Consider the following 19,761-nt stretch of genomic DNA (forward strand, 5'->3'; position numbering starts at 1 on the left):
CCTGCTCCCTCTTTCACAGCTGCATAACGCACAACATGTACAACACACATAATGTACTCATATTGCATTGTCTGTAGTACAAATCTAATCTATATCGTACTAGATACTGTACATTCCAATGTGGGCATTTTGGTCATCCATAGTGCCCTGAAATACCAAGATGGCAAAAAGACATCTTCTTATATAGGTTACACTTAAGGTAGGCTATTCAAAGTAGTTGCTAATTGATGCCCTTTAGACTTCCTGTATATCCTGATTTTATTTACACACACACACACACACACACACACACACACACACGAGAAGAGACAGGGAGAGCAGGAAGAGAGTTGAAAAGCAAAGCACCAGCTTCTAGCTTCATTTTTATTTAGAAACATGTATCTGAACTCTACATTGGATACCAAAACTAGTCCAAAAATTTAAAAAATAAAATGGCATATCAAGATGGGCAGCTTTTCCAATCTATCTAGTAAGGAAGAACATGGGGTTTGCTCCATCCCAAATCAGTTTTCAAGTACTAATCTCTTTTAGTTTTTCTTGAGAGAAAACATTATAGCATTGTTTTCATATTTATTTATTTATTAAACAAATTTACATAGCAGTAATGAGGGGAGGGGAGGCATAGAACATTAAAAATCTATAGTTAAAAGTCCACAATTTAAACCACCCACCCCAATCCCAGGTAGCGACAAAAGAATCAAACAAGTCACTTGATTGGCTCTGAATGATTGCTAATAAAATCATGTCTTTAAGGTGTTGTGGAAAAGCAACAGGGTGAAGGCTAATCTTATATTTGGCGGAATTATGTTTGAAAGGGAGGGTGCCACCATAGAAACCCCTTTTCCTGGGTCCTACCAGATATACTTCCATGATAGTTGGAACCCATTTATATCTACATGGCCCACCAGACTAGAAATGTCCTGCCTTCCTGGTCTAGTGGCCCATGTAGATATAATTGGGGTTGGCAGTCTATCAAAACCTGCCTTGACATCTGAAATGATAATGTATAGTTGTCATTGTAGAAGGTAAATACACACTACAGAATATTTCATAGCACAACTGTACCAGCACAGCTGGTAGAGATAACTATGAGAGTTGTGTAGGTTGGATAACAGAAGTAGGTAACCCCAGCAGCTGTTGTTTGTGGAGGAATTTCCTGGGTTGTAGACAAAAACTTTCCCAATCTTATGCAACAACAATCTAAGTTGACTGTGCAGAAACTTCCTGGAGATGCTTCTGTTAATGTAAATATTTAATATTAAAATAGAAAAATCCAAACTGTATGCAAATTACCATATATGGAGAACATGAAGATTAGCATTTCGCAGAGGCTGCTGGCAGTGGAGCTAATGATTTATACAGCAGCAATTTGTAGAGAAAAGTTTCACAAAAGAATTGCTGTAAAAAAGTAAGTGAGAAACTGAGCACTACTTAGTAGTTCCTTAGTTCAGATTTCTCCATTGCTACAAACTCAATAAATGGCTTGGACAAGCTCCTGGCTAAATTCAAATGCTAATAAGGCAGTTTTTCCTGACCAGTTCTTTTTCTTGATGTATGGATTCAACTCTCAGTATTTCCTGGTTCAGCATAGACTGAGCAATCTGGAACATGAATTAAGAATGTACAAAGTTTATGGCCCCAATAAGTTCAGTGGATTGAAAACCTGATGTTCATAACTGATGAACAGGTGGCTTATGGAAGCAAAATATATGTGGATGATTATTAATGAAATATCTGAAACTATGTATGTATCTACAGGCGGGAGAAACTATGTAAGCATGTGTATAGATTATTTGTTGGTCTTTTGCCCCCTTTTGTTCTTTCTCTATTTTTTTCTTTGTGTGTTCTATTTATTAAATATTTTAAAAAAGGAATGTATCAGATTGTGAAAAATGTATAAAGCAATTTCATGTAGCGTACATAAGCAAGAGGCTGATGGAAAATTTTGTCCTGATTTTATCTTTTTGCTCTTTCTGTGGTTTATTTAACAGAAAATCTGTCCTTAACCAACACAGGAATCAGAATACAAGAACAAATCATGGTTTCCAGTTCTAGGATTATAAATAGTTTGTTTCTAAACTAGATAGATGTGATTAGAAATTATATTAAACAAAGCACACAAAGAGCTTAGTTTTCCCTTGGAAAGAGGAACTACGTGGGACAACCAGCCATGTATCAGTCAGAATTCTGAGTTAGTTTGACAGTGATGTGATACCTGAAATTTTAGGATATTGCTGGGAGCATATAATGACTATGAGTTCGTCCTATTTTTCTCAGGAGCCCAAGGCAATTTCCCTTATTTTAATCTCTGCAATGGCAAACGTGAAATAGGTGAGGTTGAGAGAAAGTCATCTATGAGTTTTAAAGACTAAGGGTTAGCTTGGATTTTCCTGATCTTAGACCAACCATCTTACTATTATGATACATGGGCCTATTATGATACATAGATTGCTGCTAAGTTGTAAATAGGAAGAAAATAGTTCAAAGCACATAAAAATAATACTTCCAAATTACTATGCATATGATTAGAATTCCTTTAGAATAGCAGAGCCTTCTGCATGTGTGCAGAGCATATTTCCAGGAGAGGACTGGAAATATGCACAAAACATAGGTATTGGATATCCTGTCAGAGGAGGCTTTGGAATGATGCAGTATGGCTTCATCAGAGCAGATTTGAAGCTTTGCACACCCCTGCCTTTTACACGAAAGTGAATCCCACAGAAACAAGTAAGACTGTCTTCTGAATAAACAAATAAATAAAATGTCACTTGTACTTGGAGATGTGATTCTGGTTAAAGTTCATTGAATTCAAACAAAGTTAAACACTGAACAATGTCTCCAATTCTATGTATTTATTCTATTTACTCTTAAATAGTAAAACTATTTAAGTTGAGACAAGAGGTTTACTTTCAAGTAATCACAAAAATTGAAATGCTGCAGAATATGTTAATTGAAAAAGGAAATTTTAAAAAAGCAATAGTAAAAGCAAATAAAGTTATAAACAAAATTGGGAAAGTTTTTTTAAGGACTATATTCTTCACTATTCATGTCTTCAACCTACATTTTTCTTATGGACCCAAGGGGTTTCGTTACTCAGTTATCTGCAGATCTTTTTTTCCTCCTCTTTTTGATTGCTTCTGATTCTCAGAAACTGTGCAGACAAGTTTCTGCAATTTTCTTGGTGGGGTTTTTCAGAACTGGTCTGCCATTGCCTCCTTCCTGGGGTAGAGAAAACCCAGGATTATACAGCTGGATTTTGTCTAAGATAGAATTGAAACTGACAAGCATCCCACTTCCTCTCCTGATGCCTTCATTATTCCACTACTCTGTTACCTGCGGATAAGTTAGCTCTAATGTCCACATTGCTGCAGCGTTCATTCCAAGATTGTCCATAATGCACAAGCTTCAAAGTTTAGATTTGTAAGAGTTTTCTTGTTTTCCTCCATCCCCCACTTATTTCTTTTCCTATCACATAGACTTGCTTTTATTTCATTTCTCAAAATAATGGTTTATTGAAAAAGTGACACTATATTTTCCAGTCTGCTGTCTCGGAGAGGCAGAACATCCAAGCAAGATCTATGAAATTTAAAACCAAGGCTGTAATCTGAAAATTGGGAATGGGAAGAACTGCATACACAAAAAGGAGAAGTGCTTTTCTCATTACTACTTCACAGAAGTTTCAGAACACGTTGAAAACAGGCTGAAGAAAGATTAAAGATTTCAATTCCATTTTTGGAAAAGAATTTTATCAGTCAAAATTGGAAGGAAAATAGTAATAGCCTCATTATTAAAAAATAGTGCAGTGTTAGGATGGGGAAAATTCCTTTTATTAAAAGAATGTTCTGATTTTAAAGCTTAAGAAAGAAGGGGAGTTATTTTTCATCTACCATCTTACTTTAGAGAGTAGCATTTCTGTAATGAACCATATTCTATGTGGCATTATGTGTTATTTCATATCACTAATAGCAGCTATCTTTTTAGTGTTATTTTTCCAAAATAATACACTTTATTGCTTCTTGAATTGAAGCAATTTTGTCTGAAATATTTTTAAAAACTGGATAATATAATTCCATTCATCAGCGTGATGTTTAAAATTTTGCATTAACAATATCTTGGTGGGGTTTTTTTTATTCACAGATCTGGGAAAAAGAAATTTACATGGAGCTTCATTAGATGATACAGATTGTTTATGGCCTAAAGAATTCATTACTTCTGCAAATAGGCAATCTACCCATTCCAAGGTGGGTCGCCATATTCCTCGAAGACATACCGTAGGCGGCCCTCGGAGTTCCCAAGAAATTTTGGGAATGCAATCTTCTGATATGGACAAAAAAAGAGAAGCGTTTCTGGAGCATCTGAAACAGAAATATCCCCACCACGCATCTGCCATCATGGGCCACCAGGAAAGACTGAGAGATCAGGTATGGAAATAAAATATAATTTAGATCTAAAACAGTGTACAGCTTTATCTCAAGACACATATTCACGGCACTGCCTCAGGGAGTATGTATGTATGTGGCCTTGAATTGTATAAAATAAAGGTGGGATATAGATCTAATAATAACTAGTAATTTTTTTTTTAAAAAAATTCTTTCTAAGGATTCTGGGAATTGTAGTTTCAACTGTTTTGCGGGCACCCAGATTAGTTTTAGAGGATAACCTGTCAGGAAGCTAGATTACATTTGTGTACAATTAAGCCTGATGTCTATGCAATATGCTAGTGCAACATCTTTTTAAAAGAATACTATAGATATTTTGCTATTTTTGTGGTCATTTTCTGTCCACTTTGATGAAGATGCATTCATTGAACTGATGCCAATCTGTGCTTATGAGAATTCACTATGTAGCATGTATGCATGTTAAAAGGGGCATATTCTCAGAGTAGGACCCAGCAGAATTGTTAATAGTTAATCGAGCAATCAATTATCATTTGAAGCTCTGTTTTATTTGAGCTGATTGTTACCTGGTGAGTTCAGCAGTTATTTATGATTATTGGAATTTATGTGATCATAACTGGATTTGGATCCAAGGTTCTGAAGCACCTCAAATTTAAAAAAAATGTGGTAGTTTCAGATCATGAAAAGGATTTATAAATTGATGGTTGTTATTAGTTTCTGCTCTTTCTGTTATTTACCCTTTCAGAAGAATGCAAAGCTAAGGGAAATTTCCATAGCTGATCCCACAGATGCTTTGGCATCTAGAATGTGTCACTTACGAACAATGTTACTAAAAATAAATAGTGGAAGAGCAAAGCAGAAAAGCATTCATATTGAATTAAAGACTCATTTTCTAATGAATGCAGTTTAAAATATATTGGGTAGAAATATAGAAATTTATGCATCATTCATTTTGCAAAAAAATGGTGAAGCTGGTTTTATCATTAAATTTTAATTTAAAAATTTCTTACTCTAATTTCCAGTCAGATTTGTGGTTTATTATGTGAAGAGAATGAAACAAAGATTTTAAACCAGCTAAAATAAAGCTTGGAGCAGATTAAAAAAAAATGAAATGTATACTAAGAAATTTAAGTTTTAGGATTTAATTTATTCAAATTTCTGATACTGCTATAGTTCTGATGATGGAAAAGAGCTTTGGGACATTCAGCAAGAATTTCAGAGGGCTTTTACAGATTTATTTTTATAATCTATTAGCAATTTTTGAGTCAGTAATATTAATACATTTATCTAAAGCATTTTGGTGCTTGATTACCCTCTGATTCTCTTGTTCCCTTTACATTCTTCATTGCCCAAGATGGATAATGACATAATGCCATCTGAATTTTCTGGAAAAAAATGATCAAGAGTTTACAACCTAAAAATAGACTACATCAAATGTTTACAAATAGATTTGTGCAACTAGCTATCTGGCTAAGAGGAGGAAGCTAGTATTAAGTTCCTCTCAAGTTATTTGCTGAAATAATACTATAATTGGGGAAGAGGGACTGAAGTGCAAGGCCCTGGACAATTGTCTGGCTTGCTTATTCCTGCCACCTCTGGTGGGAAATAGAAATATACATGCCACTTGAGATACCTCCATGAGATAAATTCAGTAAGGGTTGATGTTACAAATAAAATCTAGGAAGTGATTATCTGATGTATATACTTTGGACTGCTTGTGTTTATTTCACTTAGTTTTTAATGCTTGAGGTCGTATCTGCTGAAATATTTCAGAAGGCCAGATGGACAGGATATGAATTGGGTGAGTGGGCAATTGTTCTTAGTCTCTGGTCAACTCTATGGGCCAGTGATTTTGTCCTTAGTCACTAAAGAAATTGTGTAGCTGGACTCACTTATGTGATATTGGTGAATTTGGTGGATTTGACAGTGAAATTAAATAATAACTCAACCTGAAACAAAATAGTAGGACAAATTAATTTGGGACTAGGATGTTAACTGAAACTGCTTTTAGAAGTTCTGTTGGGTTAGGAGGTTGGAATGTTTGTCTATCTTGTTGTTGCTTGCTTGCTTGCTTGCTTTCTACAAGACAAAGCCAACAGCTTAGAAAAACAATGTTCCAGGCATAGATATTATCACTCTTTCCCCCTTTCTACCACCTCATACTATCTTAGTGTTTGTTTTCAAGTCTAATTCCAATAATGCTTCAAGAGCAGATGAGGGCTCCAAAAGCATTCTTTGAAATAAGGATTACAATGGAAATTGATGCCGGGCTTTGCTATATTCCCATTTCTTTTTAATTAAAAGAACCTAAATATAATAAAATCCTTTCTCAGATCCCAGTGTGCTTCCTTATCATGGCAAAGTGATGCTCCTGGAAAGGAGGAGGGTATGTAATAGGCTATGTCATGAGAATAACTTTGGGAGACAGGAGGAAAAGTCACAGCCTGGACAATGGTCTCATAAGAGAAAGCTGAGTCCAAAGGATGGATAGGGGTGGAGAAAACATCTCAGAAGGAACCCTGCCTAGTTTACAGGAAAGTAAAGGCAGAGGAGGGAGGAAGTGCTTTCTAACTTGCAGGATTCTGCTCTTGTAACCTTACAATAAGGGTAGTGTTAGTAGTCATGGTTTTGGTTCTGGCCTGGACTAGTTTGAAGGACTGTCAGTGTATGACAGGACTATATATTCCCAGCTGCCTAGCAAAGCAAGCTGGCACCTATAGCATGCAGCTGCAATATAGGAAGATGCTAGACAAGGCAGATGATCGCTTTAATGACAATGGCAAAAGCATATATTCTGTACTGGGAGGGATAATGTAATGGCAAACTACCCCAATATTTTATCAAGAAAATTATCCTGGAGAAAATCCTACAAGTTGATATTAATTGATAACAGATAATAAATCAATAATAAAATGGAGCGAGATGTGAGTCTGAATGGATACAAGGGAGGTACAGGCAGTCCTCACTTATCAAAATACAGATTGTCTTGATTTACGATCACAACTGAATTTCCACTGCTAAGTAAAGCAGTTGCTAAATGAGTTGTGCCTGATTTTACAACAGTTTTGCCAGGGTTATTAAGCAAATCACCAGGGTTGCTAAAGGAGTTAAATGGTTGTTAAGCGAATCTGGCTTCCCCTATTGACTTTGCTGGAAGCTGACTGGGAAGGTTGCAAATGGCAATCACATGACCCCAGATAGTTGCAACATTTGTAAAAACATGTAAGTTGCCAAGTGCTTGAATATTGATTATGTGAGTGTGGGGATGGTGCAATGGTTGTAATTGTGAGGACTGGTTGTAAGTCACTTTTTAAAACGCTGTTTTAATTTTTAACAGTGGCTAAATGAATGATTGTAGGTTGAGGACTGCTTGTAAATAAGAGTGGGAACTCCATTGCTAAGTGATGTGGTCAATAGTGATGTCATATGTCTATGTCAACTTACAGTGGCAGCTCCAGCAGTCCCAATTGCCATTGTTAGAGGAATGCTGCATAGTTGCAGCATTCCCTGATTACATGATCACCATCTGCCATATCCAAAGACCTTCTGGCTTTCCCATTAACTTTGCTTATCAGAAACTGGCAGTGAAGACCACAAATGGCAATCACATGACCATGGGATGCTGTGACATGGTAATTGCAAGTGTTTGCCAAGCATCCAAATTGCGACCATGGTGTTACTATATGGCTGCAATTATGAAGATCAGTCATCAGTACCCTTTGTTCAGTACCATACTGGCAGTTACTGATCGGGTGGACATTAAATGAGAATTACCTGTATTTGTAGGTGCATTGGTGTCTGGAAGTAATAGGTTGGGGATTCAAACATTAAGCCTTAAACTGTAGCATAAATACTCAAATGACGAGATTTGTACAGTCTATTAAACTGAAACCAAAAATACACATTATGGTTTAGGATCTAATCTGAATTATACTGCTGAATTGTACAGAGAATGGAAGGAAACAACCATGTACTCATCTTTATGAAAAGTGAGTGAACCATATCTAGCATGTGTGTGTGTGTGTGTGTGTGTGTGTGTGTGTGTGTGTGTTTGTATTGGTGGTTACACATAGCTGTATTGGGCACATGAAGTTTGCACATGATGTAGGAAACAATGTTTTCCCCTAGCTGTCATTTAGCATGTAAAATTGCTCTCAAAACTTCTGATTTCTTTGTAATTTCTGGAAATGCTTTCTGCTCTTTTATCTTTTCTTCATAACATTTCCCAAGCTTCATATTTTTCCACTGATATTTTATTGATTGTGCTTGCTATTTGTGTGATGAACTACAGTATCTTCAGAGATACTGCAGGATGGTAAATAAAGATAATTTAGAAATTACTTTTTCTTAGATTAGATATTTCCTGAGTCATGTAAATATGTAGCTTCAGCATGGAAGATATTTCCAAGGTAAGCATTGGAACAGACTTCTGTAGGGACACTCTTTTAATTCTTTAGCTTCATCTTTCTCCTAAGTCAATGAATGCAGTAAATTGTATTTGTTGTTTATTTTTTTTAGATTGCCTTATTTATTAAAATTGGAGAGCTTTTCAAGAAGTGTGTACCACCATTGTAAGTGGAGCACATTTCTGAGTAGATCTGTATGTATTAGTTTGAAATAAAAAATCTAGCTTGTATCTTGTACTCATAATTAGGTTGAAATTGTATACTTAATGAATTTGTAAACTTTAGAGCAGCGTAGTTCCTCAGAAGACAAGGAAAAAAATCTTGACACTTGCCCTTTGGTTATACGTATATGTATATTATTACAATCGGCAACAGATAATTCTTAAATTAATTTGCAGTGGGTGTGGGGGTGGGGGTGGGTTCCCTTCCTCAGTGATTAAATCATGTGTCCAAAGAGCTATAGGAAAAAGACTGACCATGAGCTTCTGCCTTTATAAGGTAAAGGTATCTCTACAGGTTTTACCATACTAGTTAAAGCTGACCCTAGGGGGTGGTGCTTATCTCCATTTCTGAAGCCAAACAGCTAGCATTGTCCAGAGACCTTTCCCTGATCATGTAGCTGGCACATGACAGCTCAGAGCGTATCCTGAAACATGGAACATTGTTACCTTCCCTTATGCTTTTTTGTGGCATCCACTTTTGGATGCTTTTTGAGGGAACCTTCAGCTTTCCCAGGTAGTTCAGACTAGAAACATGACCAGATAAGCTAATTTTACTTTATTGTAAGACTACATTAGCAGAATCATGATAAAAGTATAAATCTCCTGCCATATTTTTTATAGCCTGTTAAGTTAGGGGGAGGAACATTCTGAGTTTCTTTCTCTACCCATTATGCAGCTGCAGGCTAGGACCCTTCTTATCTGATTGTTCCCTAGCAACATCTCTCCTCTCTCTCTCTTCCCCTTCCCTCATCTCTCAAAGTCATTCCCACATACAATTATATCAGCGCCATGTACAATGCGTTACAGTCATCTGTGCAGGAGATGAATAGGGTATGAGTGACTGAGCATAGGGCCTCCTGTTTCAGGAATGAGTACAATAAACATACAAGCCAATGTTATGCAAATGTCTTTCCAGCACAACAGTCATCTGGTCATCTAGTAGGAAGTTCCAGAAGGACTTCCAGAAAGCACACTGGATCTATCTGCCGCAGGGCCACCCCATCCATAACTTAGAGATAGTAAATTCCAGATGGCCTCCAAAGCAAAGCTACTCGGTCTTGCCAGGGTTGAGCTGAAGCCTGTTTATCATCCATCCACAGCCTTGAAGCATTGAGACAGGAGATCAGAAGCACTGATTACTCCATAAAAGGTGGAAATATAGAGCTGGTAGCATCAGCATACTGATAATATCTCATCCCATGGTTATGAATGACCTCACCCAGCAGTTTCTATGTGATAAGCATGTTGGTGCTAATCGAGCAGAGAAAATATTGAACCCTGTGGCATTCCACAGTGTGGGGGCTAAGGGTGGGACAACATCATGGTACAGTGCCAACCTCATAACCAGTCCAGACTATGGTCAGTGGTACCAGAGCCTGCTATGAAGTCACGTAGAGCAAGGATGGAAGCACCTACAAGGGCAACCAGTGTGGTTTCAGTTCCATGTCCAGGCCTGAAACCCAACTGAAAGGCATCTGGATAATCCATTTTGTTCAGGTTCATTTGAAGCTGTTACATGACCACCTTTCCTAAAAAGAGAAAGGTGGATACTGAACAAAAATTGTCCAGTGTGGTTCGGTCTAGCAGTGCCTTCCTGAGGATGTTGGGATATTCTGGAATTGAAGTCCACACATCTCAATGTTGTGAAACACTGATCTAACCTAATAACAGAGCTGCTTCTACATTTGAACCACTCGGAGCAAACAGAATTTCAATGAGCCTTTTTTTGGTTGTTCACTCTTATAGTTTTACCACCAGTACTCTGAATATTGTCAGGAAGCTAAAAGCCATTATTTAATTTTCTAGCATTATTTCGGAGGGATGCATTTTGAGTGGCACTGTGGAAAACTGAAATGTCAGATAGAATCAGCTAGCTGGTGATGTTCTGAATATTTTCTGGGTGGGTGAAAGCAGATCGACAGAAAAGCATAAGTTATGATCTGTGCCCAGATGCTTCAACCAGAAGATACACATCTAGTTAGTCTTGGGCGATTAAGTCTAGCTGACAAGCAAAAGGTAAAGTTGAAAAAAGTGTTTGTATGTCTAGTGTTTGTGTGTGTGTTTGTGTGTCTGTTTCTATAATATATTCTATATATTATATATTCTATATATATTCTAATTCTATATATTCTATATATTCTAATTCTATAATATATCACCTGTATAATATATACAGGTGATCCTTGACATATAGTATGACTATAATAGAGCCTATCCATTATGTTCATTTGTCATGATGGTCATAAAATGGGTTGGTCATATGACCAATTTTTACAGTCTTTTTTGTGACAGTCATTAAGCAAACATGGTGATTGTAAAGTGAACCAATGAATTGCTATGAATGTGGTTTTGCTAAAAACTGGAATAAAATGCTGTAAAAAATTATCTTGGAACAGTGTAATATCAGTATCAATATTTATTTTAAAGCTGCAAATGGTTTGTAGTTTAGAAATAGTGGCTTAAAATAAAACATATTACGAATACACTATAAATAAAACATATTCAGTAACATCAGTACCTGCATTACGTGAGTCTCTCTCTCTCTGACACACATGCTTGCGCGCGTGAAAAAATACGTATCAGTAGAAAAGTCTATGGCCTCTGTTCTAGAAATAGCTACACAAACTGAATATTTGTCCAGTAATAAAAGATATAGCAAATGAATTGGAAGCTATGGAGATCATTTCTGCAAAAAGTCAAATCTCTAGCTGATAATCAGTACTGAATGCCAAGTTTTGTTTTATGTGTGTGTGTGTTTTGCAACATGATATTCCTGGTGATTCATTTCAGTGCTTTAGCCATCCTGTGTTTGTCTCTTTTGTCGGGTTCATTCATCAAGGAGCTGATCCAGGAAACCACCTTTTTTCTCTCTGAATAATCTATAGGGACACAATCAAATCCATTGTAATTTTTCTGGGAAGCAGCCAGGTACAATGACAGTAAGGAGTTATGTTTGTCAGTTTCCCTTTCATGGATATAAAGGCACCTCCTCCTCCTCCTCCTCCTCCTCCTCCTCCTCCTCCTCCTCCTCTTAACAGAATTCAAAGAAAATGAGAGTGTGTGCTGTAAATGAGCTTCTCTAGAGAAAGCATACACCTAAGTCACTTCAAAGTTTCAAAACTGATTTTAAAATTCCTCCATTTCCGTATGTGTCTTGGGAATGGTGGGGCAGCTACTTTTAGAAAATATACTTTGCGATAGGCTCCCTTTATTTCCCATTGTTTGTCTTGGTTTGAAAGTTTTTAATAGGTATTTTAGAGGGAGTAGCTATTGAAAGAATTGTTTTCTAAACACTGACATCTACACAATACTGTACTAGAAGTCAAGCTATATACTAACAGGTATGCCTCTTATTTATTAATCAAATTTATACAGTCTCCTATCTCACTGACTCTGAGTGGTGCATAATAAAATTATATGTAAAAACAACAATGTAAAAAAATATAAAGTCACTTAAAAATACATTTTATTAAAAACAATGTTACAAATCCTAGGTGAAGAGAATAACCAACTCAGCAATAGAACCATTTAAGCAAGTCTCAAAATGGCCTCCTGCACAAGTTTCAAAAATATCTCCTACACACTTTGGCAGATATTTCTAGAAAAGATAGTAGAAAGTGTCACGACTCCAGGGGGTGCTGTGACACTAATGGGGGAAAAAGACCTTTTGCTCACCTGGCCACGAATGTCTGACTTGATCAAAGAAGAGCATGTATGATTCCAGTTGTATTTGTACACCAAAAGAAAGGAGAGATAAAGAAAAAAGTGGAATTCTATTAAAATGTTCTGAACGATTTGGAAGGGCAACTCCAGAAGATGACGGCAATTTTTTTCCCTTTTGTAGAAATATTGTGTTCCACACTGAGGTCCACGGGAGTAAGCTTTTAACAGGTGAGCATATTACCAAAAAAGAAATAAAAATCATGGTTGAAGCCAGGAGGAAGTCAGTGAAACAGTATTTGCTAGGAAGAACTCATAGCAAGAGGCAGGCTTTCTAAATAAAATGGAGAGAGCAAGCTTCCCAGAGAAACCTGCCTGACAGGTTGTACTACTTGAGAGGGGATCATTGGTTCCTTAAAAAAAAAAAGAACAATAATTTCAAAAAAAAAAAAAACAATGAAAACGCTGAAACTATAATATTAAAACTCAATGAAATCCAGCTCATCGGCATTACCATTTGGGAGTGTAGATACCCCTTTGGAATACTCATTCTGCATTGTTGGACAGGAAAAGCAGACAACCAGTGTGTTGCTAAAGCTTGTTTTTTAAAGCACTATATTCATGCAGTAACTTATTTTGCCTTTAATAAACGTCTCTTCTGTTTTTAATTCTGAATTACCTTCTGGAAGATTGTGTGCCAAGGAGCAGATGGTTAAACATTGACTCAAGACAAATAGCTAAATTGTATCCTGTGGTCTGAATCTGACAGGTTACTTTGCTGTATGGGCAGGTGGGGTTAAGGTAACCATGGAGATGGGTGATATCATACTCGGAAAGCATGTTAAGACAGCTAGTGTAACTTGTAGCTGTTCAAAGTCCCATAGGCTGGAGGAGGCTTTCATGCAAATGAGAAAGTTTGACTCACAAAAGGGGTTAAAGGAGTTGCGGTGGAGACATGGAAGATGTTTCACCTGCCTGGGTTGTAAAGAGAGTTTGTTGTGAATTAAAGATTTTGGTGGCTACAGGAAATGTTCTGGAACTAATCTCTTGGGCTGCCTTTGGAGTCCTCTAATTAGGTAAACAGACATTTCCTTTTTATCTGGCAAAGCCTACAATGTGGGATGAAGTTTACTTTGCTGCATTGTCTTCTGGAGAATAGAATTGAATTAATCTCCCGTATGTATTTCCCTCTCTCTCTTGTTCTCTTCCCCTCCTTCCCCTGCTCCACCCAACTTTTGATTTAAATGATCAGCCAATTTTCCGTGGGTGGGGGGAAAAAGCGGAAACAGTAGCTTGATTTCTGTAGGGAAGACATGCTAGAAATAGGATAGTGGCATTACTTTTATTTTGGGAACTATTCTGATTAGGTGCTTCAATTTTCATTGTTAGGCTCCTTGTGAGTGAGTTCACAAAGCCCTAATTTGTGGCTCAAACTTTGGAAATGTTCATTTATGGAAAAGTTTTGTGAAGAATAGCTTTAAAATATCTATCCTCTTCTGACAATACATTTCTAACAGAAGCCTGAAAGTTTTGCAATGGAAGAATATGATTCATCCTTTTTTTGTCTGGCAAAAAGTTACTTGGGTAGCTAGAAAATGTTTCCTTGTTTTTTGTTGCTAGCGTATAGTCGTTGAGGGTCTGTTGCTGCTGTTACCATCAGATCATCAAAGGAAGTGGTTTAGTTTTCTTGAGATGAATAATGGGTGTGTTGGAATAAATTTTTGAAGCAGAAAAGGTCACCAGTTCAATTTAAAGGTACCTGGTAAGATGAAGATCGGACAGGATTGTTTAAAACACCTTTTATTCTCTTAGCAATCAGACAAAATGGAGAGCTGTAAAAATTTTTTTATCACTTTGCTTTCCTTTCTAATACAAGCAGAAGTAAATTTAATGGCACAAAGTGCTTACAAAATAAGTAGAAGCAAATGAAGCTATATTTTGTCCAGAACATTGTGAATCTATTTCACATGGCACTTGTGGATAAATTGCTAGTATTAGTTTAGTAATGGTAATTTATAGTATTAATTCCAAGCCTGATGTTTTGTTGTTGGTTTAAGAAAGGATTGATGCTTTATGTGTTTAATATTCAAATATGCCATGGTGAACAATGTGTCAAAATGGCTGATTTGCATTAATTATGTTGATTATGGTTGATGAAGTAGAAGAGTGGAAGGACATATGGAGCAACCAGACTCAGTTCTAATATTCTACGATCAAATTTATGATTAGGAACCATATATAGAAAAATGAACATTTGATTTCAATGAAAATATACTAAATCAATAAATATTTAACTATTAAATGTCCATCATGGTGGAAATGACAGTATATTTATATTGTATTGGTGTAGCATCAGTATATTCTGAATCATTCAGCGGCAGTTTTTCTCCCTAGATCACACGTATTGCTTCTGCAATGTTTTAGCTTTCTCACTGGAGAAAAAATAGCAAACACTGATTTACATGAGATAAGTAAGCCAGATATTCATGGGGAAGGGCAGTTATTGGATCTTTGCAACAGAAATAATGTTTGTATTTATGTAAAAACTCAATGAGATGGGAATGCTGAATTTGGAACATTGCCATAAATGATGCTATAAAAAGAATAAAGGTATTTCAAAATAGCCATTGGAGCCACCTATTTTTTTTTCTATTTAGCCCCTACCTGGTACTGGACCTGACATTCAGCACAAGTGGATGGCACTAGGTTGGAGGAGATTTGAATTAATATTTTAAACCGAGTCTATCACTGTTTTGAAAAATACAAAGCAATGCGAGTTTTTTTCTCTTTTTTTGTTGTTTTTGGGGTTGTGTTTATGAGATCTGTAGACATTCAAAAGGAGGACCTCTGTTTCTCCTGCGCACAAAGCTTTGCCCTGCATCAGAGTCTATTTCTAACATTCTCCTTAGCTAGAGAACAGTTCAGTGGTTGCTTTGATGTGGGTGCTGCTTTCCAAAGGCATCAAATTATTTTGAATCACCCCCTAGTATTTTTATGTTTCTATAGAGGATGTAATATGATCAAGTTTCCACTCTTTGGTTTCTAAGTGCCTTTATTCATCCGCTTTCCATACCAGAAATACTCAGCCATATTGATTTTCTGAATAGTACTTTGCACTTTTTTCAGCAAAAATACGAAGCCACAGCAGCAGTTAATCTGGACACAGAGAACGCAGAGAATGGTTTCAGATGCAGGAGAAGGAGAAGGACAGTGGATGTAATTTATTTGGTTTGCCTGTATGCAAGTTGGACCAATCAAGTTCTTATTGGGAATCATGTTGAAGGGATATTGACTATCCTCACGTGCTCTAATGCAGTGTTTCTTTTCAGCAGCATTAAGATATGTGGACTCATCAGAATTCCAAGAGGGGATGCTTGCTGAACGCTGGTTGGGGAATTCTGGGAACTGACGTCCACACATCTGACATTGAGAAACACTGTTCTAATGCACTTGCTCGTCCCATTGAGTCTGTGGCTAATTTGTTCTGTATCTATGCCAGCTATGCCTAAGATAAGACTTTAAAAAAATCCAGCTTTGTGGAATTTTCAGAGCAAAGACAAAGGCAGTATTTTTCTGTGTACAGCAAATTCTGGAATGTTTTCAAAGAATGATTCTTCTGAATTATTGATATCACTGACTCTATTACTCTTACTCTTGAAAGCTTAAGTATAATTTTGAGATAGGGACCATAGCACAGAGGATGAGTTCATGTTTGAATGTAGAAAGTCCCAGATTCAGTTCTCATTTTGGGAAAAACCACTCTGCATACTGCATGAAGAGAATATTATTTTTAATTCTGGGACTTGATTCAATTGTATCTAACATATAAGAGTCATAAGAGAATGTTGTCAAAAACAAATGGCATGGAGTAATTTTTTTTCCATTGAAAGGCAATTTTCTTATGAAGTTTTATAATAAACTAACATTTCAAAAATGCAAGCAAAAATTCACTTATATGATAAAACTACTAGAAGGTAAAGAGATTCAATGTTACTTAAACGGGTTTCGGGTGATATCAGAGTGTCACCATCGTGGCCCTTGTAATCTTTTGAAATAAAGGATGCAAACCCAGCTTTGGTTTGAGATGAAACCCAGTGATCAAGTGATGTTGTACTACATGCTTGCAATTGCTCAGAATTTCAGCAAATGCCATCTGTTTCTTTGGGGAGAAATCAATTTAAGGCAGTTGCTATCTCTGAAATGAACAGCCAATGTAAAGGAAGCAAAAAGTCTAGCCAGCTATAAGCAACTCAATACTTTCTTTACAAATGATCCAATTGCCTGTTGAAAAGGAGGACTGCCTTATCTGCCTGTGAACTACTCTACAAATAAAAAAAAGGAATCAGTTACTTCTCATGCTGATGCAGCTCAATTCAATTCTGGTTGCATTTTATACTGGAATTAGAAGTGTCTGTGGAGTTGGAAAAGTGATAATTTAGAAGTACAGTTTGAGATATAAAAAAAAACCCAGCAGTTTCCTGATTTTCCATAGTTCTTTCGGAAAGTTATTGGGGAGAAGATCAATAAGGATGTGAATGGCTTTATTAAAGGGCTATTTGGCTATCAGAAAAAGCTCTAATAAATTGTAAACCCCAAAAATGTGTGGCAGACCTATTTTAGGCCTTACCGTGGGCCAGCCTGAACTAGAAGGGTATTCTCAAGGCATTCCTAAGAAGGCATACCCAATTGGATTTTTTTAAAAATTCAAACACTTTGAAAGAGAAAAAAATAGAATAAATTCTCAAAACATTTAAAAATATTGAATAAGTTTTAAAAATTGTAGAGCAGGGGGACAACGACTGCCTTACATCAAACATAGCAAAAGCTCAACAGAGTTCTTGAGAAGATACCATCACTAGCTTAGCCATTTGGCCAATAGATATGATAGGTCCTATTTAAGGCCATGTAAGCTTTTTAAGGACATTTGAAAAACATTTTCAAAATTATCTGGGTAGTACCAGTAGAAAATAAGTTTGGATTGTACACATCTGAAAAAAAAAATCTCTACACTCGCTTTGATCTCAAAGACGCTCTGCATAGGCCTATAATCTTGCTAGTAGGAAAATTTAAAGGAAAAAGATCATAAATAAGATGTTTCTTGGAGTAGACAGCCTTTCCTAAGTACTGTAATCAGTTCTACACCTGCACAATAGAAGGTGGAAGGTAAGCCTTGGCTCTTCCAGAAGCTCACATGTATTTTTTTTATTTCTTTGGTGCAAGTTGGAATGCTACTGGGTTTAAGCTGGGGCATTTTAGCAATGGATAGTGCATTTATATTGGAGGTTAATAATATAAACTGTGTGGGATGCAGCTTTCTAAGCATGAATGCACAAAAGCATTTGTAGTTTCGCATCTCCCTGAAGAAAAGCAGACTAAGCAGGTCAGTTAGTTCTGACTGATTTTAATCCCCTAAATTTAAAACCCCTTTTCAGAGAACTGTTAGAGAGTGCAAATAAACAAACTGGGCAAATCTCTTGCTGAAAAGGTTTTGTTTCTTTTTTTGGTAGTGAATACACTTGCTGAAATAGCACAACAGAAACAGGGAAGAAAATCCTGCTCTTATCACCACTGAGTGCATTCTTGTTTTGTTCTGTATATCCTCCTGGCTCTTCCACTTGGTCTGTTCTTCCTCATTAAATTGCACCAATTTAGCAAAATTCATGACAGTGAATTTTGGGTGTTGTACACCAAACATCAGGAGCTGTCATACCCTTTGATGTGGTGGTGAGATAGGAGTGGCTCTGTTTACTTGCACCCTAGGAGAGACACAGTTTGCAGTTTCTGTGTGGTCTGGCCTTTATTCATTCCTCTTCCCATGCAATTCAATTTCACAGCAGTCTGGGGGGAAAAACACACACAAAAAAACACTTTCTGCTCAGTTTCTGTAGAGGACAAGCAATGCTTGTCCTCTACAGAATGCCAGGCCCTATGCCTTCAAGGTGCCTTCTCTTTGAAGAGCTGTCTCTGGATATTGCTCTACTAAGGGTGTCTGTCTAGCCTAGGTCTGAGTTAAAGATAAAGACACTCAAGACATCAGTGGAGGACTTGAAACTGCCCATCAAGATTGAGCCTCTAAATCAGTGTTTCTCAATTTTGGCATGTTTAAGGTGTGTGGACTGCAACTGCTAGAATTCTCCAGTCAGCAATTCTGGGAGTTTATTTTATTTATTTATTCAATTTACATACTGTCCATTCAACTGGAAGCGACCCTAGGCATCTTATATTCATTAAACTTGAAGTTCACACATCTTAAACATGCCATGGTTGAGAAATACTGCTGGACACAGAGATGACTGAGTCAACTGCACAAAGCATTTTCCATGTTACTGTATTTCTATTGAAATTTTTAAAATGCTGTCTCAATGTTCATCAGTTCATATAAAGAATCTTCTGTAAGCTTGATGCAACTCTATTCTCTTTTGTCTTCTGGTGTGTAATGTTACAATTTTTTTTTCAGTGATACATAATCTGCCATGGCTTTCTCCCTTTCTCTTGCATCTCTCCCCCTACAACTTATATCTACGCAACACATAGGTAGTTTGATACAGGAGGAAGAGACACAAAAGAGCTGCCATTGTTTCTTACCTTTTCTTTCATTGATAATCTTTTGTTTTTATTAATTTCAGTTCCCAGAAATAAGTATGACTGTATGAGGTACAGACTTTTGTGAGTTACATTATTACATTTGGGGTAGGAAGTATTCACAGACCATGTTTGTTAAAAATATTTTTTGGCATGACAATATCTGCAGCATCACTGAACAGATAGATTGCTTTTTTATGTGGGCTGATGAAGGAGATTTGTTGTATTGTTCTTTCACGTACCTTGTGAACAGGATGACTTCACGGTATGTGACAGAGGTCTTCTTCTATTCAATAAATGGGCCAGAACTTTAAGTAATCTTGAGGCATAACATTTATGGTCTCAAACAAATGTTTATGTATTAAATTTATATCCCACTTTTCATTCAGGAGCTCAAGATGGCATACAAAGCCATTCTCTCATCCAGTCTTTTTTCACCATAATAACTCCATCAGGTGGAGTGGGCTGACAAAGAATGATGGCCCAAAGTCATCT

General features: G+C 36.7%; 1 protein-coding gene and 1 long non-coding RNA gene across 15 annotated transcripts in view; one reads left to right on the forward strand and one right to left on the reverse strand.

Annotated features, from left to right (window-relative positions):
• The window catches only part of KIAA1217 (KIAA1217 ortholog), a 250,943-nt gene that overhangs the window by 3,170 nt on the left and 228,012 nt on the right, over positions 1 to 19,761 (forward strand). For 12 of the 14 annotated variants that reach the window (XM_039324059.1, XM_039324070.1, XM_039324065.1 and 9 more), the window contains exon 2: positions 4,138 to 4,421. In XM_039324059.1, the coding sequence (XP_039179993.1) occupies positions 4,308 to 4,421 (114 nt within the window). In that variant the 5' untranslated portion in view covers positions 4,138 to 4,307. Of the gene's footprint in view, positions 1 to 4,137; positions 4,422 to 13,638; positions 13,761 to 19,761 lie in introns of those variants that run through there. The other 2 variants (XM_039324060.1, XM_039324061.1) reach the window with 2 other exon arrangements.
• LOC120299332 lies at positions 11,426 to 12,839 on the reverse strand. Its single transcript, XR_005554390.1, has 2 exons — positions 12,700 to 12,839; positions 11,426 to 11,903 (listed from the first exon to the last, which is right to left on the reverse strand). It is a non-coding gene; the product is annotated as an uncharacterized LOC120299332 (long non-coding RNA).

Source organism: Crotalus tigris, unplaced genomic scaffold (genome assembly GCF_016545835.1).
Source record: "Crotalus tigris isolate CLP2741 ecotype Arizona unplaced genomic scaffold, ASM1654583v1 scf7180000024292.1016931, whole genome shotgun sequence".
Taxonomy (NCBI): Eukaryota; Metazoa; Chordata; class Lepidosauria; order Squamata; family Viperidae; genus Crotalus; species Crotalus tigris.